Raw genomic sequence first — 27,519 nt, 5'->3', positions numbered from 1 at the left:
TGTTATTTTCCCCCAGTATCATGTAGCTCTATCATGTAGCTATTTATTTTTATTTTATATTTATTTAAATGTTCAGCAATTGACTTATACTGCTCTTTATTTAGCTAGTTATTTAATTTTTATTCTTTATTTTATCAGATTTCCTTTCTGAAATTGGCTTACAATGTAAGTATAATGAATAATAATATATATTAACGGTAAGTATTCTTTAATAAATGCATTTGTTAAACAAATCAAACTTTGCATCATCATATCGATGCAAAATTTGTGCACAATCCACATAAAAAGATCTATTTTTAATCAAGCTCCAATACTCACTAGAGTGGCTGCATATTGGTAATCAATGAGTTTTACCCCAAAAATCCTATATTGGTTGGGCTCTATTACCGATTACTAAAATGGGCTGATTGTTCTATAAATGTCAGCTGCTGACAAAGGGTAATATATTAAAAAAAAAATTTGGCAGTGGTTTCTCTTCTGTAGTGAAGCTGAAATAAAACTGAAGGAAAAACAGAAATAGGAGTTAAAGTCACACAATCAAGAGAAGAGAAAGAAGAGAAGAGAAAACGAAGAGAAGAGAAGGACGGCAGTGAAGATTGATGAGAGAAAGAGTGGGGGATGAGGAGTAAATTGATCTGCTCTCGTCAAGTTCCCGTCAAGTTCAATCACATCAAGTCAGGTGTTTCTATTGATCTCAAATATTAGTTTCAATCAGGTCTTGAATGGCGGTCAATAAAAACCTGTCTGTGGCAGCTCCCCTGAGAATACTCTGATCTCATGGGGGGAGGGGGATTAGAACACCACCACTCTCACATGTGGGATTTATTCTGCTATCTTTATACCACCATACACGTCTTGCATACATATGCCGGCCTTGTGGGCTCTTTTTTCCCCACTCTCTTAACCCATTGAAGCCTGACAAGCAGATACGTCGTTTTGTAGTATTTGTATAAGCTCTCAAATACTTTTTGAATTTCATTTCTATCTGCTACAGAGGCTGAAAAATCTATTATTTAGTAGAAGCGTTGACACTTCTGTTGAATTTCCAGAAAAACTTCAGGTTTTAGGGGCTGATTTTAAAATCGCCCAGAGGTTTTACAGGCGTTTTAGGCCTCAATGGGTTAAGGCTGCAGCAAACAACACAGTCCTCTCACCTCGAGCCTCGATTTCCTGTATGCACATGTCCACCACCATGGGCCTCTTGGTGTTGTGGGCTTTGACCAGCGTGGTCAGGTCGCAGCTGTACACTTTCTTGACGTGCCGCAGGTCCGGCTGGCAGTCGTTGGGCACCACTTTGGAGCACTGCTTATGGACATTCAACCCACAGTCTGGCAGAGTGAGACAGAATATGAAAGTGAATCATTTCACATCATTGCAGGTAGGGGTGTGCCATATCGTATCGTTCACGATAATATCGGTATATTTTTTTTATGGTTAAAAAAAAAAATGCATATCATGATATTGGCAACATTCCTACTTCTTGATGTAGAGGTTAAAGTTGTTTTAATCACAAAAAGCTACTTACTCCCTGTAGCTAAACACTTGCAGCTTTTCAAAATAAGAGCACGGTGTGTTAAGAGAATCCACCACAGAATTTACAAGAAGACTGTCAAAATAAGATGCCTTAAATAAAACATACAAGAACCTTTATTCTCCTTTACAAAATTTCATTAAAATATGCCCCCGGAACCCCTAAATGGTTATTTTTATTATTTGCTCATACTCAAGAGTCAAGAAGAAAACATTTTGTATTGGCAACTGTTGAGATTTGCACTTCACACTACATTTTAGATCTTTATTTATTAATACAGACTAAAAAAAATCATATTTTCTATATCTTTTTAAGTATTTCCTAATATCGTCAAGATTATCGTTATCGCAAAAACAGCCTGCAATATCGTGATATTCTTTTAGGGCCATATCGCCCAGCCCTAACTGCAGGTCCTGAACGTGGCTCTCGAGCATCTTGTGCGGCTGCATTAACATAAAAATGTGCCTCCTGTTCATCGGATTGAAAACCTGATAGCAATATCAGGAAAATGCAATTTTGTTATATTTTTTCAAAATCATTTAATGCTGATAATAGTAACGATAGTCATAAAAGACAGAATGGTGCCTCATTCCCACTCTGAACACTTGTTCCTGCATTATGTAACTTTAGTGGGTGGGTTAGTGATTTTGGTGAAACTGGATTCAATTTTACATCCGTGATTAACAGAGATTCCTGATAGACAGAAATTGTGAAAGGATGAAATCTGCAGACAAGTTGAATTAGCTGTCTGTTACCCCTTTTTTCCAGGGCTAGTGCCTAATCTTGAACCAGTTCCTTCGCTTTTTGACAGCCAAATAACCGGCTCTCGGCCAGGAAAACTGGTTCCAGAGCGGCACCAACTCCTTACTGGTCTTGAACCACGACCCACTTACGTCAGGGGCTGGGGGCGGGATTATCTGATCAACAAGACCAACTAAAACATGTAAAATTCATTTTATTTTATTTGTTTAACTGCAATGTGAAGTGTAAGCTGGATAGAATTAGCTTACAACACAGTCTAACGTTAACATCTTACGTTCAGAACTAGGTCCACGTTGGTCGAAAAGGGATATCACAAAACTAAAAAAACACTCTCTGGCTCTTGGAAGAAGGTAGCCAACAATCAGTTTGTGTAGAGTTTTGGAAAGGAGAGATTGTGTGTACAGCAGTGTTCATAGTTAGATGTTTATATGTTAATAGTATTCGCTGCGCCCCTTTTTTGAATTTCCCTTCCAAGACTGTTAGTCAAAACACCAACAACTGAACCATATATTGGTCATTACTTTGAACTTTTTAAATAGTTTGTAGCGGTTTGCCTATTAATTGTATTCCACATGTTACAGCTTGTTGTTGTTTGTCTCATGCAAAGCTTAGTAGTCTCAAATGTTTTTTTATGGAAATGTGTAATTTTAGGCCTTAATTTGGCAGACCTGAGTTTGTGTGCGTCTAATATCTGTTATGTTAAGCGACTTTGAGTACCTTTAAAAGCGCTATAAAAATTGAATGGATTATTTATTATTATTATTATTATTATTATTGTTGTTGTTGTAGTGTGCAGAATGCAAGATTTGTTTTGTTTTCACGTGAGACACAAACACTCTCCTGGGGCAAAGTCCTGTATTAAGCGGACCTTACTGTTCTTTATACCAGATCCCATCTTTCCTTTTACACCCCGTAACATTTTTTTTGAAGAAAAAAGGAGCTTTGTATCATCAAAATACTGTAGAAGAGGCTCAGCTGATTAAATGGCTTCAAAAGAGCTTCGCAAAATAAAAGGCTGCAATGCAGATGGTGAGCAAGTCTTCTTGCTGTTGAAGCAGTGAGTAATATTAGCTGTCTTGCTGTCTTTCAGAAAAGTTTTCGACTTTTGTTTTTCATCATAAGTAACAGAATCATAACAAATATTTGTGTGCAGCTGTTCATATGATGACAACAGTGCAAAGTTGCAAAAACACAAGTTTTACATAACGTAGCTTTGATATATAATAACTACTAAGTTGCATTGAGATGTAGGCGTTGCAGAGGCACAGGTCATCACACAGACACAAACACAGTCATAATCACACAGACAGTGTGTTCTCTGGCACCAATCTGAGAGCTTTAACATTTAAGATGAGTCAACGGATGAGTCAACAGCAGAAAGTGACTAACTTTAAGCCCGCTGTCCCAGATTTGAGTCACGGTTTAAGAGAGAGTAGGCGCAACACATCAAACACAGTGTAGGAGGCAAAAGGAGCAGAAATTTAATCTTTTTTTGGATTGAGAAAAGTGCATTATGTACTGTTTAGAGTCTGTACACGTGTTTGTTTGTGTGTGTGTGTGTGTGTGTGTGTGTGTGTGTGTGTGTGTGTGTGTGTGTGTGTTACCTGCACACTTGACTCCCTGAGCGATGAGACCCCACATGAAGTTGGCACAGTATTCACACCAGTGGGGGCCTCTAAATGTATGAACCTGAGTTAGAGAAAAGGGGATATATGAAATAAAAAAAATAAAAAATAAATATGCTAAACATTCCCCTTTTAAAAATATAAAATCGTCACAAAATTCACAAAAATTATTCGCATGAAAACAGACATGGTCAGATAAAATAATAAAAAAAAGAAATACATGAGTTAAACTTTAGAAATGTCTGTAATTGCACAGGTCTACATTGAGAACAAGTAAATGTATAGATATATATGATTGACACTGTTTTTTAGTGACATTTATTATAGGTGAGAATTTAGTTTTAATCTGCTTACTTTATCGGCCTTATATCATAAAATGCTAATAACCTCCATCATATTATCACACTTTGTGAGTTCATCCAGATTATTCATGAGCTCAGCGCAATGTTGCTCTGAAATTTTGACTCCAGACTAATTGCTGCTGGTAATGTGGAAATCTGTGAAAACAATAAGTCAAAATCTGAAATGTGAATACAGAAATGTGTGTTTGGACGTGGACGTGTATGCTAATGCGCTCTGTGCTCTCTGTGGTGAATTTGCATAAGACCCCATGAGCTGATTCAGCGAATCTGGCATCATTCAACACACACACACACACACACACACACACACACACACACACACACACACACACATAAACATGGATGGAGATGCAAAGCGGCGGCTCACCTTGAAGTTGTGGACCTTCTCATACTTGGGCGTCAAGTCGCTCTCCCTCAGAGTGGCCCGCCGCACCAGAGACGTGAGCTGTGAAAGGGCAAAAGATCTGATTGGTTGCCAGAAAGTGGAAGCAGGGGAGGTGGGTTTGGTGGGGGCCGGTGCCCGCTTGAGACGGGGTCCCGAGCCAGCGCTGGGGTCCGAGGTGCTCACGGGCAGGGAGGGAATCGAACCGGCGCTGACATTCAAACCAAGAGCTGCTGTAAACAAAGAGCCCTTCTGACCTGCTTCCTTCTCAGCTCGCCTGCGTGGTTGCTTTTTACCTTTTTTAACGACATACGACTCTCTGCTCGGCATTATGGGATTTGTAGTTTTAGTGTGAATTTAACTCACACTAAAGGTTTAAATCAAACAGTGCCTCTGAGACCAAATCCCCATGAATAAATACAACTAAATAGTCAGTCAAGGAATTAAAAAAAAAAAACACAGAAGGATTGTGAAAAAATGGCAAAAAAAAGCCAGGGATTTCTAATAAAAACAGGAATAACTACAACAGCTGGAGTCAAATAATTTAAAAGCTTTATCTGACAACAACATCCCAAACCCAGGAGCACACACGCGACCAATCCTGCCGTCTTAGCACCACAAAGATCAGCCAATCAGATTAGCTCTGCATACTGATGGGGCTGCATGGTGCAGTTCCAGTTCATAACAAAGACAGAATTTTAAAAAACAAACGGCAAGCCAATAAAAAACAGGCAATAAAAGATGATATTAAAAAAAGTTCCCTCAATGTGATTCAATAAATCTCCCTGAAAAGCGTTCCCAAAATCCTCCAAAGCGGACTGATGCTGCAGAATGTGCATCCCCGTCTCTCAGTCTCGTGTAGGTGAGCGCTTCAGCCCACATGGCTCAGTGTGTGTGTGTTATAATCCTCTTTCCCTCCACACACACTCACCAGGCAGAACTAGTGGAGGAGGGAGGTGATAAAGGCTGAGAGAGAGAAAAAGGAGGAGGAGGAGGCTGAGCTACGGTGCAGTAATGGATGAATTTAACAGGTCACATTGAGAGGAGAACGAGCCAATCGGAAGGCAGAGATTGTTGTTGTTCGTCACCAATTTCTGCCACCGCAATTGTCCCGGGAGAGAAGGAGAGGGAGGGAAAGAATGAGCTGAAAAACAAGCTATTATTTCATTCATTCGTTCGTTCACACGGTTTTTATTTCCCTTCCTCCTTTTTATCATTTACCGGCAACATTAATTAGTAATAATAACAATTACTGTAACTGCTGTCGCCTGCTTTATGTGAATGCATCTTGCTTGAAATATGCTCGAAAGAATATAAACAACCCGTGTCCTCAGATGCCCCAAGTCATCCATTATCTTAGATCATAAAAAGTAACATTATATAACAGTTTAAGGCTAAACTTCCACTTAAGAAGGACACTTAAACTGGTTCTCGTTAAGCGGTGCCTCTGGTGGATAGATAATTGGACTTCTTCTACAATTTTTGGCTGAGGGAACAGTCAATAAACAGGAGGCGGGCATTAAATCCTGCTGCGATGGGAGAGATTTACAAGCTTTAAGCTATATGTTTTGATCTTTTTCTTTTTAAATATTTAAAATATATCACACAAGATATTACAAATATTCCTTTGTGGAAAACATATCAAAAATACCAGAATCGAGTTGAATTTTTGAGATAAAATCAAATCTTTTATACAAACAACACATGGAATATGAACGCCTGGTCATGGATATTTAATGTGTTTTCATTGTGTGGGGGTAAGAGGGGGTGGATAACAAAAGAGCACCCCGATTGGACAGAAAGACAAAAAAAACAACAGAGAAATTAAAGAGGGGAAATCTGATTATGCTCAGGAACTCGTATGTTTATCATTGGTACTTTAAGCTCCCAGAATGCAAAGTTGAAAGTATTCTGATCTGGTTTCTGCCTTCTCCTCTCCCCCAAAATCGCAATCTACCAACAAGACCTTAAAAATGTAAATTTGAAAAAAGCCATCACCCAATCTGTGTCTTTATCACCCCCACGGGGACCATAAATGCTGCATTTAACCCGTGATAAAAGCTGATTAGCTGCATGAAATATGTATTTCTCTCTCGTGTGCTTGTCTTCCCTACGGAGAACCACCTCTGGTCTCAAAGTCACAGCCGTACTGCTTTGTCTGCAAATCCACCCAATTATGAAAGCACACACGTACACGGGACCACCCCCATCACACACACACACACACACACACACACACACACACACACACACACACACACACACACACACACACACACAGACAGTGATGTATGAGGTGCAGTGTAGGTGGTCATGCGTTGCGGGTCACACGAGGCCTCAGGAGGCTCAGTAGCGGTGTAGCAGATAAACGCATTGCAAACACTACACCTACTTTGTTATGAGCCTGTTGGTGTGCGTTTTGTGTTTGTGTACTTCGGTGTGAGGGTTTTACAGCAGTTCTCTGAATGGATCTGCCGCCCGCCTGGTTTTCTTGCACCCACCTGCACAAACACGCAGCTGCAGGACTGAAATTTACATTGAATCTTGCCCAGCGATTAGAATCCGCTCCTGCGTCATTCGGCAAACCTCACATCTCCAAACTTCTGTTTTCAAACTCTAAAAAAAAACTGCAGCCATTAGGAAAAAAAAGTTTCCTGTCCCTCCTCTGCATTACAAAAAAAAAATCACCTGAATGTAAAAGTAACGGTTCAAAAACAAACTTGATTCCTGACTATTTAGTAGTCGTGTTTCGGGAGATAGCAGGTTTCTGCAGGCAAACTGCTGTTATGTAATTTTACTGCAGAGCCTTTGGCTGGAGGCCATCTCTCCTCTGCATCCATCCATCCTCCTCCTCCTTCCTCTTCTCCTCCTTTCACCATGTTTATCAACTCACACTGTACATACAGCAACTTTCCTCACCTTTACCCTCATTTTAAATTGCTGCAGGGCTTCTGAACATTATGTATCACTGTTACTTTCTACCCCACTCTGGAAAGATGGTATATAATCTATGCAGGTAAGGTCCAATGGCTTAAAAAGATTGATTTTGCAAGTTATTTTGCATGCTGCCTGCAGCACAAATTCACTCATTTTCCACTTGCACTTGACTAATTCCTTCTTTTGCTGAACTAAAACAGAACATTTCGTACCTACTTCTCCTGGATTCAGGCACTTTTATTTCAAGATGCAAGTGTATTCTCTCCCTTTCACTCTGGATCCCCATAAATAAGTTTTAAATTCACATTGTCCATTGTCAACGTCAGTATTAATTGCATCTTATTTTTATTTAAATTATATAAATGGGCAATTTGCAAAACACCCAGCCAAAGATATGGAAGCCCATTTCTGCCAGTAATAGAAAAACATAAAATTTAAACTGACAAATTGAAGATGAAGCCTTGTTATGATGAAAAAAACAGATCTTGTATGCCATTATAATGAGAAACATTCTTGAAATGATGACTTAAGATATTTGTCTGTATTTTTCTTACGACATAATGCTGTTTCAATCACTCCTATGCAATTCCTGCTCGCCTTTGCATTGAATTTGTATGCAATCATAAACGCCCGGTGTACCATGAGCATCTCAAATGAATGAGTTTGTATCTTAAAATACTGAGTAAGTACCTTAATTTAATTACTTGGTATCTCAAAAAAAACTTTCTAAAAGTAATAACTTACTCATCTTAAAAATGACTAAGTACCTCGAACAGATTAGCTTTCTCAAGTCATTATTCCGAGAAAGTTTCTCGTTATAATGACTAACAGGATCTGTTTTATCATCACATTTGTGGAAATTGGCTTCTATACAAAGAGACTTTATGATTCAATTTGTCTCAGAATGATTCATTTTAAGACCTACTTTCAGACTGCAGTTTCTTAAAGGAGATATTCTTTGGTCTGAAGCCAAAACTCTCTGCCAACAACCCAATTTCTTATTCAAACCAACCCCACAAAAACTCTGAAGCCTTCAGGTCAGTTTTCCGAAAACACATGTTCACTGAAGGATGCTTTTGGCCTGAGTTATTATAGTTTCTATTTTCATATTTCTCAGAGTATGATGACATTTATCTCCTTTAGATGAAGATACTCAATGCCATACAGTAGGGCTGGGCGATATATTGATATATACTTTTTAAATGTGATATGAAATTATACCATATCGCATAGATCAATATAGTTAAAAAAAATATTTTATATATAAATGCTGCCCTTACAAGAGTTTGTCAGATTTAGTTCTTTTGTAATGTTCATTATTCTTTTCTCATAAAAAATATATTTATTTCAGAAAAAGATTGGCCTATTATATTTCATAGGCTATTTTTATTTAAGATAATTTGTATTTAATGTGCACTTTATTGAGCTTTGATTTTTTTTTTTTTTTTTTTTTAAAGGTACTTCTGTTGTTATACAGAATTTATGTTCACTTAAATAAACAGTTTAAATAAAACTACTTGTGACATGTCATATTTGGCTTTGACTTTGACTGAACATTTGCTCTCACTTGGCGATAAAAATATCATGATTTATATATTGTATATTGCTCTTCAGACTAAATATATTGGGATATGACTTTTGGTCCATATCGCCCAGCCCTACTATACAGTGAGAAAGAGAGTCAGATTTTTGGTCTGAATAACAATAATTCTGTGAAATTTCAACATTTATGGTCACAAAAATGCTTTGTTCCCACAGCAGCTTGGTAATATGGCTCAATACGGCAAGAAACTGCTTTATATTCTTTTAGCAGCAAGCAAAAAGGCCATTACCAGGAGATGGCTCAAGCCTGAGCAACCAAGAAATGAGGACTGGATCAACATTATACAAGACATCTACAAAATGGAAAAAGTGACTTTTCAACTAAAATTGCAAATGGACTTATTTTACAAAACTTGGTCAAAATGGACAGAATATGTTAAGCCTATAAGTTCTGACTTTATGTAAAACTGTAGTTTAACTAACAACGACTGCTGCAAATAATGATGCTAGGAGAAAAAGATGATGCTGTGTGATATACAGTGCAGGCCAAAAGTTTGGACACACACCTTCTCATTCAATGCGTTTTTCTTTATTTTCATGACTATTTACATTGTTGATTCTCACTGAAGGCATCAAAACTATGAATGACACATATGGAATTATGTACTTAACAAAAAAGTGTGAAATAACTGAAAACATGTCTTGTATTTTAGATTCCTCAAAGTAGCCACCCTTTGCTTACTAGAATATAAGACATGTTTTCAGTTATTTCACACTTTTTTGTTAAGTACATAATTCCACATGTGTTCATTAATAGTTTTGATGAATCTACAATGTAAATAGTCATGAAAATAAAGGAAACGCATTGAATGAGAAGGCGTGTCCAAACTTTTGGCCTGTACTGTAGGTACCCCCCACCCCAACTGTTCCTGTTCTTTGTTCTGGATAAAATGTTAAAAAATTCCTCAATAAAAAGTGAATTAAAAAAAATAAAATAAATAAGGCTCAATAACAACCCACGTCATCTAGTGGGGCCGTCTGTGGAGATCGCAGGTTTGAATCCCAGGGCTGACCCCCCCACTCCTACTGAGGGAATCTTAATCTTAAAATTCACAAAGATGTGTGTGAACTCACCCTCTCTTCAGCGTTGCGGTCGTCTTTGGCCGGAGCGGGTCCATCGGGGGCCTCTGGGCTCTGTGGCAGGAGTTTTTTCAGCGTGGGCTCCTGGTTCAGTGTGGTGTAGCCTACGTGTTCATAGATGGGGTTTATGGTCATCTTAGCGATGTACTCCGCTGCCTGACAGAGAAGAAGGTTACTGTCAACATGACGGCTGAAGGTTTTTGTCATTTATGGCAATTTAAATGTTTCATAGTCCCCCAACAGTATAAAACCAACTGTAAAACCAAATACCTTTAGACTCAATATGAAAATTATTGTCTCAATTTTACCGCACTGTTTTGTACGGAGGCCCACTGTTACTTGTAAGAGAAAAAAATAAACTTGTGACCATAAAAAAGATCCTGTGATGAGAAACACTCAAAAACAATGATTTTGTAATTATAGGGCATCATGAAAGACAAGCAACTTCTGATGTTTCTTTTTTAGAAACAGCTTGAAACGTAATTACTATTACTATTAACTGCTACCAATTACTATTACTGGAATTATTCCTAGTGTCTCCTGTCTTTAATACCCATGTTATGGTTTTATTTCCATTGTAAAGCACAATAAATGTTTTTTCATTATATTAAGATGCCATTTTAATATAATGAAAAGCTTTCTGAAATACTGACTTACTTATCTGGGAATAATAAAATAGCATGTTGAAATAATGAAATAAAAAGAAACTTTTTTATTTTGTTTCTAATTATTTCGAGATACTATGTCATTATTTCAAGTTTCTCAGGAGGAAGAGGGACACACACCTTTGTCTCAATGTAGAGTGTGATGAGGCCGTCTGTGACCAGGTCGTGGATGGACTCGAACCTCTTCTCTCCAACAAAGTGCTTCCCGTCATGGTAGAGACGGAAGTTTCTTGTCTGGTTCCCAAACCTGGAAGACATGGAGGAAGATGTTTCCCATCCCAAATCAGTGAACGCGTCAATTGACAGCAGTTTGCCGTGCATTATAAAGCTACAGGTGCATCTCAATTAGGGTTGTCAAAAGTGTCGATACTCAAAAATTATCGATACTAAAACGTTGTATCCGGATACGATACTCATTTTCAAAAGTATCGAGTATCTGAAGCTTGTTATCAAAGTTGCAGTTTCTTTTTGCACAACTGTTTTTTATTATAAATATTTAACCCGTGGTTCTGTTAATTTTTACATGTTGCATTTTTCTTGTTAATAAAAATATTTCTGTTAAATTTTGGGGTCTTTGTTTTTATCCTGGTGGTATCGAAAATGGTATTGAGTATTGAATATTTTCCTGAGTATCGGTATCGAGTTGAAAATGTTAGTATTGTGACAACCCTAATCTCAATTAATTAGGATATCATAGAAAAGTTTATTTATGTCAGTAATTCAATTCACAAAGTGGAAATAACACATTATATAGATCCATTACACACAGAATGAAACATTTCATGTCTTAATATATTTAATTAATTCTAATTATGATTGTGGCTTACATTTAATGAAGATCTAAAATTCAGTTTCTCAAAAAAAAATGTAATATTACAAAAGACAAAAGATACTTGGTTGGGGCTATTTGACTTTAAATACTGGAAATTGACTTTTCCATCATATTCTAATGTATTGAGATGCACCTGTATTTAAAACAATAAGGTGGACTTAAAAAAGGCATTTGGACCTTAAACTTCCAGATCATCGGGCATTGGACTGGATCCTAGAAGTTTAAGTCAAAGTAGACATCTGGGTTGGACCATTAATGCTTAAATTGTAAGTTAAACTCATCTAAAATATAAAAGATGATAAAAAAACGAGTGTAAAATGATACACAAAATGCTGCAGCCCTTCATGAAGATACTACAGAGTCAAAAAATGGCACAAACTCTGTCATAGTCTGAACTGGGCCAACACATTATCTGCTCCTCAGTGGATCACAATGAAACCACCGCGAGATAAAACAGCACTGTTAGATCATTAACCCAAAACCCAACCTTTCCTTTTCTGCCGACCCAGAGCGGGACACTAGTTTATAAAAGGGGTATTTATGGAAGGTAATTATTACCACAGGGATGGGAGAGGCAGTGAGACTGAGAGGAACGTGTGCAGGTGGAAGAGTGATACGGCTATGAATAGAACAAACTGACCCAAAACCAAATTCAAATTATGCCATGCACCCATTTAAAAGTATGACACCTACTCGGAGAAAATTGATCGCTCACATGCTGCATATGAGCTATTTAGGCACTTTAAACTTCTAGAAGAAACAACTGCTGCTGCTGCGCCTCGAAAAACAACATCGACCGGCAGTTTGTTAGCCTCCAACTATCACTCCCTGATGCTTTGACCTCTCCTTGTGAGGAAAAAGTGTGCAGAGCCATGTGAGTTTAGAGATGAGCACCTCTGAGCAGCTTACAGCTCAAACTGGCTGCCTTTAAACCCTCACACCTTGCAGCACCCGGGGTCTGAACACACACACACACACACACACACGATCAGCCAGGCTTCACAAAGCCAAACGGCTCGGCTTTTTCTAGCTTTGTCAAACAAATACATGCAGGCAGAGACAGAGGATGTCAAGAAACAGCTCTGGCAAGATCTCACGGGATTCACAGGAAGTGGAGAGGCAGAACAAACAAAGAAGGCAAAACTTTCACAGGACTTCACCTTTTTTTTAACCCTTTAATGCACAACATGGGTCTAAAGTGACCCGATATGTATGAGTTTTTATATTCTATATCTTTGCAATAAATTATTTTCATCATTCAGTATTCCAGGTTTTCCTCAATTGGTTTGTTTTTGATCATCATACATCCTAATTTTATGTTTCCTTAATTATTTTTTGTATAAATTCCCTTTTTGTGTCACTACTCTTCTAATGCACAACATGGTCAAAAATGACCAATATCCATTTTTTGGCTAAGTAGCTTGCTAAGCTAACTACTTAGCTTACTTCTTGCTAAGTAGCTTGCGAAGCTAACTACTTAGCTAACTTCTTGGCTAATTAGTTATTTTTCATAAAGTATGAGAGGCAAAATGGGAATAATCACCTGTTGTTATCAAAAACAAAATATTTAAAGAATACTTGGAATATTCAATCATAAAATAAGTTGATATATCAAAAGATAGAGCACAGAAACTCACAGCCAGCATTAAATAACATGGAAAATGAATGCGGGTCATTTTTGACCCATGTTGTGCATTAGAAGGGGGGTCAATATGTTGTGCATCAAAGGGTTAAATATATAATATTACACAGACCATTCCTCCATGAGACCAGACATGTTCAGATATTTAACACAATGAGAAAGAACATGAGTGCTTTAAAAAACACACACAAAAAATGGTCTGACCTTCGTTCATACAGCAAAAAAATATGAAGGAAAATCAGAGGCCCAGAATTACTTGCAAAGTATATGAATTTATTCTCAGCTCTTTCACATTGGAATAAAAAATGCCCCATGGCGCCAAAATGCTAACTTACTTCCTGGTTTAACCCATTTAAGGCGGGAAAGCATTACCTCTTTTCGACCATTAAAACCGGGGGCGCTCTTGCGTTATTCTACCATTAAAGCCGGGAAAGCGGATAAGCCTTTTTGTAGTATTTGTAGTTTTTTCCACCTATTTTCAGTCTCTTGGCCAATGAAATGCATCAGAATACATGTGGGAGTGTCGCAATGCAACATGGGACATTTCCAGAACTGAAATCATGGCGGAAGACGACTATAGCGGAGGGAGCTCTGATATAACAGCTATAAGCTCTCAAATACTTTTTGAATTTCATTTTTATCTGCTACAGGCTGAAAAATCGATTATTTAGTAGGAAGCGTTGACACTTCTGTTGAATTTCCAGAAAAACTTCAGGTTTTAGGGGGTTATTTTAAAATCGCCCCGAGGTTTTACAGGCATTTTTTCCAGGAATTTTAGGCCTAAATGGGTTAAGACCTCATTCCTGTGGCGCCCTATAAGCCTTTCAAACAAGGACACTTACCGTATTATAATATCAAAAATCTGAGAGAATATCTAGTTTTCCCCTAAATTAGCTAACAGCACAAGACGCAGGCATTACCTCAGAGCCAGTGTGTATGTGCCCGGCTGTCTCTGACTCTCTCTGATGAGGTAGCTGCCTTCGGCCTGACTCAGCAACTGGTCGGCCTCTTCTCTCGAGATCATCCCGTGGTACCTGGACACGAAGAGTAGAACAACAATAGGTCAAAACATGAACATAAGTTGTTGCTGTTGGGGGATGAATTGAGGGAATGTGCCTCATATAAATGACCGAAAAAGAAAGAGCAAACTTACTCTCTCCCATAATATTTAGGTCGGTTGTCCACCTGCAGGAAAGGAAAAAAAAGGGTTTTGGGAAGCAGTAAAAAGATATAGGTTGTAAGAGCACAGGGAGATATGGTGAAATATATCAGCAATTGATTCAGAAATGTTGTTTCAATTGTGATATTGAAAAAATGACGGTAATATTTATGTCATCTGGACAATGCTTTATTTTCTTATCCATGCATTTTGCACTGAATTTCTTAATAAAATGAGAAAATACTCATTAATTTCCATTTGCCATGTATTTAATTTGACTCAGGAGTATTAGGCTTTACAATGTGGTTACTTCTTATAATTTTTTATTTATTGAGTTACCTGAAAACAAGCTATATTAAGAGATATATTGTGCATATACTGAGAGTGCATATTTACAAAATCAGAAGTTTATCAGTTTGAACATAACATAATATCTCTGGACAGTTTTTAATTTAGTATATGTCCGTTTTTTATTCTCTTTTTAGACAATGTCCCAACTTTTTGAGGAATCTGGGTTGTATATCCAGAGATCATTTTTTTTTGTCTTTTCGCCCAGCCTGAGGCAGAGGGATGAGACTTAAGAAAACAGCTAAGAAATTAAGGTAAAAAATTTGATTTTCAAGCTTAAATGCTATAATTGACATGGCAATATAACAATATCAACAATGTGATATTGCTCTGTAGGACACGCACAAAAAAACCTGAACAATATGCCACTAAGACTATACACACTGTGCCCTTTGTCAGTATGTGGGCGCAGAGAATATTGCACAAGTCAGATAAAAAGCTGAACATTGTGTTGTCGTCAACAAAACTGCTGTGCAGCCAATAAATCAACAAAGATCCAACAAATAGCTCTGAATATTAATTTGACAGTGTGTGTGTGTAAGTGTGAGGAAGAAAGGTGTCAGGTGTGTGTGTGTGTGTATGTGTGTCAAATTTAGAGATACAAATGTAGCTTTGTCGTGCATAATGCCAACAAGGAGTGGATTTAAAATAAGGTGACTGTTAGCAAAAACCAAACTCCTGCCACTTCAATATAGTGAACAGCAGCATCAAATAAAAGTCTACAGAGTAGGAAAATAATAAATAATAAATAAAATAATACATCCTTAGATTTATTTTTGCACCTTTAGGACGGTCTGCTCAAGGATAAACCTGTTTTATTGATTGTTTGTATTGTAATTGACTGCTGACTCCACAAATTGAAATTGAAAACTGATTTGGCTGAGATTTAATTGCAGCAACAACAAAAAAAACAGACCAAAAGGATGCAGAACCAAGTACAACATGATGCCAATGTGTAAAAAGTCTGAATTCCTGCTTTGTCAGGTCTGTCTGCAAAACGACAAGCAAACAACTTTAAAAACGCTTGTTTTCTGAATGGGATTCAGGACAATTGGAACTTATTTCTGATAGACGACCCAAATTGTTTTCTGAGTGGAGTTAGGATTGATCACAGCTAGGGATGCACGATATTGGATTTTTTGCCGACATCAGATATGCCGATTTTTTGCAACTCATTAAGCCGATTACCGATACAGATATTTTTGCCCACACAACTAATTGCAGAGATCTTTATCTCTCTTTTGTAGTGGAATTAGCATACAGTTTTGTGGAGTATACTCTTATCACATTTGTTATGTAATATTTATTCCTTGTGCAAAATAAGAAAAATACTTGATGCTTAAAACTGCATACTAATTTTTGACAACCTACTTAAAACTTGGATGATGCTCTCCCTGAGATAATCAATAACAATAATACCCACAATCAGGGCAAATTTGGCCAATTTCACAATTGACATAATAAGTAAACATGTGCTTAAGGTGCAACAGAGAGGTGATGTGCAAACAATAAAAAATTCCGAACATATGACAGACATAGGCGCCGAGGTTGTGCATTTAATCAAGTAAGCAGCACCACATTATTTAATCGGTTTATTAGATAGTTCATTTTTAAGCCAATATTGGCCGATACCGATAACGTGCCGATAATATTGTGCATCCCTAATCACAGCTATGATCAAGTTTACTGTGTTAATAATAATGTCACACTAAGTCTCACAGACAGCCTCCTCATTGAAGTGACCCTGACTTGCCACAAATTAAAAAGAACCAGTCTTAGATAAGTGCTTATTGGCGCATCATTAAGTCACATATGGCTGAACTCCCAGCAGACACCATGGAGCTGATGGTAGCAGGGGGGGGGGCTCTTCTACTCCGTCTGTCTGCTGGTTTTAACTGGGTCAGCACCAGCTACCGGACCAGGCCATCAGAGCCAACAGCTGTTCATTCATCCACACAAAAACACACACGAACATCCATCCAGCGTGCCCTAAAAAGACTCTCTTTTACAGATTAACACCAGACAAACAATCCACCATTCTTTAATCTCTCGTGGATTGTCCCGTGTCACCCTCCCGCCACAAACGCACATCTGGTGGCGGCCCCCCTCCCTGCAGGCTGAGGTGCTGGTGGGTGGCATTTAGTGGGTGTCCTCTGCTATGACAGAGCCCCTATTCATCTGAATGTACAAAACATACAGATGCTTATTGAAGCCTATTTCTGCCAGTAGAAAAAAAAAAGGTGAAAACTTAACAACAATATACATGAAAAGTTGTTATAATAAAAATATTTCTCATAATAATCTCATCATAATAATGACTAACTTTAGTTAAGTTATTCGAAATTATTTGCAAAACAACCTGTTTTTCATATGTTTGCAATAAAAAGTCATTATTTTGAGATAAAAAGCTATTATTTTCTGGATATTTGGTCATTATTCACAAAAAGATGTTGATGATTACACAATATTATTATGTGAGTCTAAGTCATTATTTGCGAAGTCTTTATTTTATATACCACGTCATTATTTTAAGATATTATGTCATTATTTTGACATACTGTGTCTATATTTTGAGGTTTCTCATTATTTTGTGATGCTAACCCCTTATTTAAAAGAAATGTATTACTTTCAATAAAGTGTATTATTTACACTGCAAAGCCTTAATTTGTGATACTAAGGCATCATTTTGAAGATATTATTTTGAGAAAAAGTAATTTTAAAAAAATGTCACCATTTTTTCACTACATAGAAATTATTTTAAAGAATTACATCATTATTTTAAGAATATTTCTTCTTCTTTTTTTGTGATACCAAGTAATTATTTCAAGAACGATTCTAATTATATCACTTAAAGGATTTTTTTAAATCATATTGGCAGAAATGGGCTTCCATAGATGCTTAAATTAATTTTGTCACGTATAAGGGTTAGAGTAGAGTAGCACTTTAACATGAAAAAAAACCTGCAGCGTTTAACATTGTTGACTGGCTTAACAGATGCCGTCCCTGAAGACAATGGATTGGTGAACTACAGCAAAAACAATCAGCCCTGCTAAAAGCAGAGTCAGCGAATACAGTCTCTGAGGAGGCCAAACACAAACACAAACACGCTGTGAAATGTTCAGCTTGCTTGAGGCTTGAGCCATACAGTTATTGCTTTAGTTATGTGATGTTGGAGAAAATAAACCAGGCCTAAGTGAAGACACACGGATGAGAAGTGCACTGACACACTGCACCTGTGCACAAATCTCCTGCTCCTCATTTAAGCTACATTTTAATTTGTTAACGCAAACAGCACAAGGTGTTGTTGCAATGGCTACTCATCCACGACGGACATTTTTGGCTTCATCATCTGTAATCTGGGACACCTCGTTAACCTCTTCCCAGCAGTCCTCTCTTCCGAAGACACATTTTTGTCTTTGGAACTAAACCATTTAAGACCACTCTTGAATTAGTAAAATAAAGGTGTGTTAAGGGCATCCACAGAACCTATTTTTCAACTCTGTTTTTAAAATGAGCATGTCTGTTTTTTCCTCGCTAAAAACAGCCTAACTTTGGATCATTAGCAGCGTTTCCATTAGGAACTTTTCACTCTAGTGAGCCGCTATGGGTGTGGCTTGAGATCCTCCCAACTTCACCGGTTAGCGGCTCAGAAAGTACCTGCCTCGGGTAGGTACTCTCTGAGCCGCTATTGAGCAGCGATTTCGCGCATGTGTGATTCATTTGCAGACTGGAGCAGACTGGACACTGAGGAGTTAACATCTCCGGCTCTGACTGCAGCTGGGAGAGACCGCTGCGGGAGGACTGGGCCGCTTGTGAGTGCTTTGGGACGACACCTGCTACTAGTTAAGAAGAGTAGGAACGAGTCTCCAAAAGTCTCCAATAACACTAGTCTTTTGTCGCAGATTTGTCGCTAATCGCTTTTTTGAAAAAGAGTCGCAAGAGGGCTCTGAATAGTGTCTAAATATAGCAACCAAGTCACTAAGTTGGCAACAGTGCTTGCCGCGTCGGTCTGTTGTCACATTCGAACTCTGTTGGTTAGCTGCTACAAAAGTACCTGTATGGGAACAGAGGCCGAGAAGAACTAACTAGTGGGCGGAGCCAAAACACTCAGCCGCTTTCCAAAAAGTACTCAGTGGAAACACTCCAATGATTTCACTCCCTTCCCAACAAGATACCATGACATGATTCCCTGGTACAAAGGATTCTAGATCTTTTAGTTTAATTCAATCAAGTCTGTTACAGCGTTCGAAAGATGTCTGAAAAGTCACTAAGGGGTTAAACTTTATATATCCTTTATCCAGCAAAGTTTTCCCTGAAAAACACGTTGAAGTGAGACGTGACAGACTAATTAAGCATTTTCTGGCTGACAATTAGAAAGTGTGTTCTCACCTCGCAGGTGCAGGTGAGTCTGCGTGGGTGAGGTGCCTCCTGCTGGAGCTGGTACACTGTGGTGGAAAAAAACACAAAGCAAATCATCAGCAAAAAAAGACAAGACAAAGAATAAGTTTAAGAATCCCAGAGCTTGAACTTAAAATCAGGACAACAAGACAAAATGTTTCATGGATACTTACAGTAAGACTTCCACACTGGTGGTCTGTATTCATCGTGATCTGAGGACAGAAAAGTACAATTGCTGCTTTATTGGCATGGGAAACACATGTTTACATTTCAAAAGCAAGTATGACATTAAAAATTAAGTACAAATCTACAAAAATGACAAAATGTCTAAACAGAGCTGTGCAATGTGTACATATCATATACAAAAATAACTAAAAAAAGAGCAGTTCCACTCGAAAATACAAACAAAATTGTGATTTGACTAAACCAAATGTGTGTATACAGTATGTTTACGTACAGAAGTGGTTTTATCCTATTTCCTACCATAAAAGCTCAGCTATTGGAACTGAATTTCTTTTGCTACAGCGCCCTCAAGTGGACAAAATATGACAATGCTCAGGTTGATTTTCTCTGCCTGTTTTATGTTTCAATTTTGATATGAACCATAAACCAGATAAGACGGGACTCGCTTACTTTATTTAATCACTCTCATTTTAAATAATGAAATAAGACAGACTATCTACTGGCTGAGGGGAACTTAATCTGACAATAAAAAAAATACATATTTAATCTCAAATGCTGGTTTATTGGATGAACATTTGGTTTGGGTAAAAGCCAAACCACTTCTGATTAATCACATGATTTTTGAGCTAAACAGCCAAAGGAAATATTGAATTTCCATTCATGTTATTGCCAAATAAAAGGCTAAATAAACAGATTGTCACAGTGACGGCATGACATATGAATTTCAGGCTTCCAGCTACTTTATTTTATTTAGTTTGTGTGCAATTATTTCAGGTCACCACATTGATAGATAATGGTTTTTGAGCACAAATGGTGACTAAGCGACTCTATTCTGTGAAGCATAAAAACCTGCAAAAATCCATTCATTTTGCTTTGTAGAGAAGATGTAAATGAGAGCTCACTGTGATGTTTATCTTCCCCGCTCTAAGATAAGCTTTTGCTGTCAGCCCCTCAGGCCTAAAATGAATTGTAGATGATATCAACGCTGTAGCTGTGTGTCTCCGTTGCTTGTTCAGCTGTTGCAGGCCATAAACAGCACTGACATTAATATTAGAGTAAGTGTGACTGGGTGCAACATAAGACACTGAGAAGAACAGAATAATCTTCAGCCCCCGGCTCACAAATGGAGTTTGGCTGAACTCTGCAGAAGCTACTGCATGTTTCACTGAAAATCATTCTCTGTGATTTATGGAGGATTATTTCCACCAGTAAAAAAAAAAGAAAAGAAAACTTAGCCACGTCATGAAAAAAAAAAATCAAGTAATGTCATTATAATGAGAAACCTTTTGCTAAATAATGACAAGCTTTATTAAAAATTATGAGAAACTCTCCCGAAATAAGGAGATTAATCTTCAGTATTTTAACTCTCAAAATAATGACTTAGCATCTCAAAATGTATATGAAATGATTTTGAAATTATTACTTATTATCCCATATTGAGTAGCTAGAAATAATGACAAAGTATCTTTTAATAAGAGTAAGTTACTCAAAATATTCAGATTTTTTCAAAATATTGCGTAACTCAACTAAAACTAATGAGAAACTATCCTGAAAGAAAGACTGAGTATGACTTAATATATCAACTTTTTTTTTAAAATAATGACCCAATATAATCAGAAACTTTTTTGAAATAAGGTAGTATTGCATTAGTATTGCATAATAATGAGGAAGTCTCAAAATGACTTTCTATCTGGAAATAGCAAAACATTTTCAAAAGTAATGACTTCCCAAAATAACGACTGAAAAAATTAAGTAATTAAACCCGAAAAATTGACTATGTATCATAAAAAATAATGACTCAGTATCTCAAAATAAAGATAAATTATCATGAGAAATGTTCTCGAAATAGGGACTGAGTATTTAAAAAGTATATATTTAAAAAAAAAAAAATGTTTTAAGTGCAATTATAACACAAATTTCTGCATCTACAACTGAACCTGATTGTGGAATCAGCCAAGAGAAAAAAAACGGTTTGGAACTAAACTCATTATGTAGGAAATTGACTAATTTGAAAGACGGAAATGAAAACACATCTGTCCCCCAGCATCTAGAAAAATTCAGACACATGCCGTCTTCCATCTTCTCCGCATGGGTAAAACTAACAGCCTGCTTCCTGTCTCTGTGTACTCTGAGTTCACCCTGCAAGCCTTATCTATTCAACACTTGTCCTCCCGGTATCCTGTCTTCAAAATAACTCAAAGTCCTCCCGGGCAAGTGTCTCACCCTCTTTCTCGAGGCAACATGCCCTCACAGTTAGACACAAGCAACCAGACAAAACACATCAGCTGCTGACAACTCACAATGTCTGGAACAGGAGTGGAAAGATATTACATGCAGTGTTTTGCAAAGAAGTGCCGCCAGGACTAAAGTGTAAAACATAATCCTTTAGTTGAGAATGTTCACTACTACAATAGGAGACTTTATACTGTTACCCCACTACATCTAATAAGAGAAATTGTGCTTTTTTCCCCCTAAAAAAACTGCAATAGGAGTGCTAGTAGTTTTCTGATAATTAAAAAAATAACATGGAAATACAGCAACATAAAAATACTAAATCTTTAGTGAAGGTCTTGCATTTACAAAGTGCATTGTCAGCAAACTGTGCATTAAGTGTAAGAGGTATTTATTGTGTAGCAGGAGTCCCGAGAGTGTTCATATTATACTATGCAGCTATTATTGCAGATGCATTGTAAGAAGCACTTTAATGTTGTAATATGCCATGATAAAGCTGATTTAGCTACACTATTAGATAATTTAATCTGTAATAATGCATCACATTACATCACAAAGTGTTGGATACATCGATCTGGATTGTTTTTCCATTTAAATGGAGAGCTCAGAAATAAAGCTGTCGAATCATCAATGGCTGATTTTAGGTTAGTGATATACAGTAAATGTAACTGGGCATACCATATGATGATGATTATATTAATTACTGATTGCAGGCCCATGAATTAAATCAAAATGCTATTGAGGCAGACTTTGTAATATCAGCAAATATGATCATTTATGTAGTGCAGTGAGGGAGCTTGTCATTTATATCCCCACCAAAAAAAACTTTTTCTGCAAAATAAAGACTAATTGTAAAATACATGTGGTAGAGTAAGAATGTATATATTTGCCTGAGAACAATGTTGCAGAGGGCTTCAGAACTGTACTTAAATAGGCCTATAATGTTTTAATAAATTGAATTATGCTCCAGTGATTCTGGATCCTGACCTATCCCAATTTTACCCTGAATACATAAAAGAAACATGATCATCATTATTGATGGCTGTCCCCCACTACAAACAAGCATATAAACTAGGGATGCACAATATTATCTGCAATATTGATATCGGCCGATATTGGCTTGAAAATGAACTATCGGACATCGGCCAACACTCATAGAATTGTGCAGTGTAGTCTGAGCCCACCTATTTATTTAATTTGTGATTAGGGACTAAAGCTGCTTATATTTTTTTGTACTTTTTGTGATTTTTTTTGCAGAGTGCAGATTGAGTCGTCACATATTGGGCTCCTGTTTTAAGTTAAATTCTAATTTAAGCAGCAGTCTGTAAGGAACATGTAGTTTTATTCAATTTGGGTTTAATTGCTGTACAGTTGCACTTTTCACATGTTACCAGTTAACACAGGTTATGTTTACTTATTATGTCAATTGGCCAAATTTGCCCTGATTGTGGGTATTAGTTGTGCGGGAAAAAATATTTGTATCGGTAATCTGCTAAATGAGTTGTAAAAAAAAAAAATCGACATATCGGATATGGGCAAAACATCCAATATCGTGCATCCCTAATATAAACACACAAACACACCATTTATACACTCAGATAATGCTTACCAAACACATTTAGGGCCATCTTTAGTCTCTGAAGTGACGATGTTGATTGTGATGAACAATTAACCAGCAGATCCAAAATCCCAGCAAAACGGATCCACTCAGTTTAAATCCTGAAACACACAATATATATATTTTAAACAAGACTAAGTTGAAAGTATTGAACCACTGGTTGTTTTGAGCTCGCCTGGCTGAAGTGAAAACAGCTGAGTAACGATGATGAACAATAAATGATTCGTTAGCGGAATCGGACCTTGAGTTGGGAGGCTGAACCGAGGATAAAACGGGACTAAGGGATTCTTTCTTTACATCAAACTGATAATAAAACAGTTGTTTTGCTATCCCATAAACGTAAACCGACAACAGTAAATAGAAATATGAAATTATACAGTGGTTTAATAATCTAAACGGTTAGCTAATAATACGGCGAACTCACATTCAAATCCATTCTGCATTGTGGTCGCCATCTTGCTGGGTCACGTGAGCAGTCTCGCCCTCTCTCTAGAGTAACTATGGCAACGGACCTTGCCGATGGTGCTCCGTGGCAAGAAAAACGTCGTCATCAACGATTTAAAGTTAGTTTTTTTCACATAACAAATAATATAAATCGTTATTTGCTATCTACAGGCAGCGCTAAGTTCAAAACTGACTTGTATTCTCGCTATTAGCAAATTCCAATGGTGGCGATATACCGTAATGTATGTATAAAAAGTAACGTTTTGACGGACCGAAATCGTGGCCGGTTAGCTCAGTTGGTTAGAGCGTGGTGCTAATAACGCCAAGGTCGCGGGTTCGATCCCCGTACGGGCCATCTACGTTTTTTTCCCACAAAAAGATGGCCGGAGGAAATACATTGTTTTCACTTTGTCCCATATCATATGAATATCATGATTCACAAAAATCGTATTATAAGAAAAGAATTTACATTGTGTATTCACCGTAACCTAGGCTAAATAGTAATATTGCAACCTCATTATTAGTAATAGCCTTAATTAACAAATGTTAGTAAAAGTGAGTATTTAAAAAATTACAGTATAACACCAATACACTATATTTTCATACTAGGCTATGCGGAAGATGTACAAGTATATTTACCGCTAAAAATGAATAACCCATCCTCTATGCAGGTCTTATTAGACTGCCTGAAAGACACCCAGTCATTGATGAAAGAATACTTTCTGTCAATAAACAAAAACAAGACTGAGATCATTTTATTTGGCCAACAAAATATTTTAGATGGCTATGACAGCGCCATTGGTAGCCTTGAATCTCTGTGTCAACCCTCTGCAAGGAATCTTGGGGTTATTCTGGACTCTGACTTCAAGTTTAATAAACAGATAAGCTCCACAGTCAAAACTAGCTTCTTCCAGCTACGGCTACTGTCTAAAGTAAAGGCTTATCTCCCCACGAATGACTTTGAGCGAGTCATCCACACATTCATTACATCACGCCTAGGCTACTGTAACTCTTTGTTTGTTGGTCTTGACCAGTCAGCAGTGCGCCGCTTACAGGTTGTCCAAAATGCAGCCGCCCACCTGCTGACTGGAAAGAAACGGCATGATCACATTACCCCCATCCTTGCATCTTTGCACTGGCTACCTGTAAATTTTAGGATCCAGTTTAAGGTTTTATTAATTGTCTGGCACCGTCTTATTTATCAGAGCTTTTAAAACCCCACAGTACTTCCAGAGCACTTAGGTCGTCTAACCAGCTGCTCCTGGTCGTACCGCGGTCCAGACTCTGTACTCGTGGGGACAGAGCCTTCTCTGTGGTGGCCCCAAAGCTGTGGAACAGCCGAACTCTCCAGGTCAGAGCTGCACAGTCTGTTGAGCACATTAAAACATTATTAAAAACTTATTTATTCTCCTTGGCGTTCAGGCCCAGCAAGGAAAGAATCCTTGGCTTTCTTTTGACTTTTTTTTACCCTTTTATTTGTCTTTTTTTTTTTTCTCTAACTCTGTTTTGGATTTAGTGTGTATTACTAGTTTATTATTTTATTGTTTTACTGTTTTTAGTATTTTATTGTTTCATTGTTTTTATTCATACCTATTTGTGTGTGATTTATTCTATTTTAATAACTGGGCATTGTTGCCCTCTTGCCCATATTGTAAATCCAGCCTTGCCCAGCCCTACAAGGTCATGAATCACTTTGTACATCAAGCCCATGTCAGCATAATAATTACATAATACAGTTTTTTATTAGTACTTCTACTTAAGTAAATCATTTAAATACTCCCTCAACTACTGATTTTTGCTTTTTTTTTTTTTTTTTGTTAAATCTTTTTTATATCAAAGGACATTCAAACACATTTTCTGTGACTTTTGTTTGTATAGTTTACAAGTCTTTTTCGATTATTTCCCCATACCCCCCCCCCCCCCCCCCCCCCCACACACACACACACACAGGGATAATCCAATACATATAACAAATTAGAAATACTATTACCAATAATAAAAAAAATAGAAAAAGAGATTAAGTAGTGATTTTAGCTTTTGAAATAAATAAAAATACCCAAATAACTCAAACCCTTTACCTGTACAATGCAATTTCTCCAAACTACTGTGAGGTGGCGCTGTTTATCCGCCCTGGCTGCACTTTCTCCTGGCTGGCTGACACGGTGGTGCCGGGCTAGTGCTGGAGGCGGTGTGGAGCTCTTTATTGTTCCAGTAGAAAGCTCAATGCACGGCTTCCCACATTTGTCTCAATGGCTACCGCGCAGAAACCACGTCCCACCTGAGAGGGAGCGGTTCGGCTGCGAACACAGGACTTATTAACCCAAACTTACAGCACCGTGCGGGATTTTTTAAAAACCATCTGCTGTTGGAAATAAAAGCTCTTACTGACGGACAATCTGTGGATCCTGAAGACACAAGAAGGGGGGTAAGGAAATCATGCTATCCGGATTATGAAGCGAGGTTACACGTAGCCTCTCCTTGTGTTGAGCACACTTGTGTTTTTTAGATTCAGCCACATTTGTTGCGGTCTCCAGTTGAAAGACTTTGCCTTCAACAGTGCGTGATGTTTGATGAGCCCGATATCTTAAGTATAAGCTCGCTTCGATTGCAGCCAGTCTGTTCATTTTCCTAATCGGCTGAGCTCCAGCAGAGCTTCTCTTACTGTAAGCTTAATGATAGACACGGATCTACAAATAAGTGATTCAAACATTTACACGCATTGCAGCATGTTCCTATAAAACTTTAATAACCTGTGAATCTTTAACTGGCATGCACTTTGGGTGATGTTTGTATATTAATAATGTGATTTTTTTCTTCTTCCAGTTTCTTTTTTGCTCTGCTGCCTCTCCATTCACTAAACCTCACAATAGGCTTGTCATTGTCATCACATGCACATTGAAATCACACACACACACACACACACACACACACAAAAATACACTAACCCTGTCTCTTGAGTGTGATCAGGTTGCCTTGCTTAGCCTACTGACATCTTTACTCTGGCCTAAAGGATTACTCCGCTAACCTACATCCTGGAGCTTGCACTCTGTGCCAACTGTACTCTGATGCCTTTATATAGAAGTCTTTGTAAACCTTCACCAACCAAACCAAGAGAAACAGCACCTCTAGGGTGACAAACAAACCCCTTTTAATTATTGATCTCTGAGGGGGCATGTGGTCTCTGTGCACCCCCCTCTTTCAGAGTGAGGTCAGAGTTAAGGGTCAGCACCCAGGACCAGCTTTGTCTCACGAGTCGAAGCATGCTGCCCTTTTGCCAATTCAATTTTGCAATCAATATTACACCCATAAAGCCAGGAGAATTGGTGTTGCACTCCCTTTCTCTTGCACACACACACATCCGCACAATAGGATCTCCCCAGAGAGCAGTAGAGCAGCTTAATGGCTCGGCGGGTGCAGGATGTCACCTTGATAAAACGTGGTATCAAGCGCAGCTCATTGATCTGTCATGGGCTGTGTTGTGTTGTGGCCTTGATCTCAGCCTCACCTGTGTTTGTCAGGTTGTTGCTTCAGGGTGTCATTTCTCAGTTTAGTCACATAGTGAACGTCAGGAGATGTTTATTGAATGCCATCCTCTGCCTGGTGTTGTTAAAATGGCAACCAGTAACACAATCAGGTAATGGATGTGTTGCCTTTCGCTGAGGTGCGGACTCGAGTCACATGATATGGACTTGACAAAATCAGAAAAGACGTCCCACT

General features: G+C 37.8%; 2 protein-coding genes and 1 non-coding gene across 5 annotated transcripts in view; 2 read left to right on the top strand and 1 right to left on the bottom strand.

The window, feature by feature from the left end:
• Window positions 1–24,008, bottom strand: part of LOC131962793 (N-chimaerin) — a 30,690-nt gene extending 6,682 nt beyond the window's left edge. The window contains exons 1-11 of the mRNA XM_059327871.1: window positions 23,783–24,008; window positions 23,350–23,459; window positions 19,499–19,537; window positions 19,317–19,372; window positions 14,574–14,605; window positions 14,341–14,454; window positions 11,067–11,193; window positions 10,276–10,437; window positions 4,648–4,725; window positions 3,898–3,982; window positions 1,155–1,328 (exon numbers count right to left, since the gene is read on the bottom strand). Coding sequence (XP_059183854.1) covers window positions 1,155–1,328; window positions 3,898–3,982; window positions 4,648–4,725; window positions 10,276–10,437; window positions 11,067–11,193; window positions 14,341–14,454; window positions 14,574–14,605; window positions 19,317–19,372; window positions 19,499–19,537; window positions 23,350–23,368 — 886 coding nt within the window. The 5' untranslated portion in view covers window positions 23,369–23,459; window positions 23,783–24,008. The remainder of the gene's footprint in view (window positions 1–1,154; window positions 1,329–3,897; window positions 3,983–4,647; window positions 4,726–10,275; window positions 10,438–11,066; window positions 11,194–14,340; window positions 14,455–14,573; window positions 14,606–19,316; window positions 19,373–19,498; window positions 19,538–23,349; window positions 23,460–23,782) is intronic.
• Window positions 24,009–24,083: 75 nt separating this feature from the next.
• Window positions 24,084–24,157, top strand: trnai-aau (transfer RNA isoleucine (anticodon AAU)). The gene has a single exon. It is a non-coding gene; the product is annotated as a tRNA-Ile (tRNA).
• Window positions 24,158–26,001: 1,844 nt separating this feature from the next.
• The window catches only part of LOC131963163 (FERM, ARHGEF and pleckstrin domain-containing protein 1-like), an 85,350-nt gene continuing 83,832 nt past the window's right edge, over window positions 26,002–27,519 (top strand). For all 3 annotated transcript variants that reach the window (XM_059328316.1, XM_059328317.1, XM_059328315.1), the window contains exon 1: window positions 26,002–26,227. The gene's annotated coding sequence lies outside the window, so the exon portion shown is untranslated. The remainder of the gene's footprint in view (window positions 26,228–27,519) is intronic.

Source organism: Centropristis striata, chromosome 24 (genome assembly GCF_030273125.1).
Source record: "Centropristis striata isolate RG_2023a ecotype Rhode Island chromosome 24, C.striata_1.0, whole genome shotgun sequence".
NCBI lineage: Eukaryota > Metazoa > Chordata > Actinopteri > Perciformes > Serranidae > Centropristis > Centropristis striata.
Note: the sequence above shows the minus strand (reverse complement) of the source record. Positions and strands in the feature narration are given on the sequence as shown.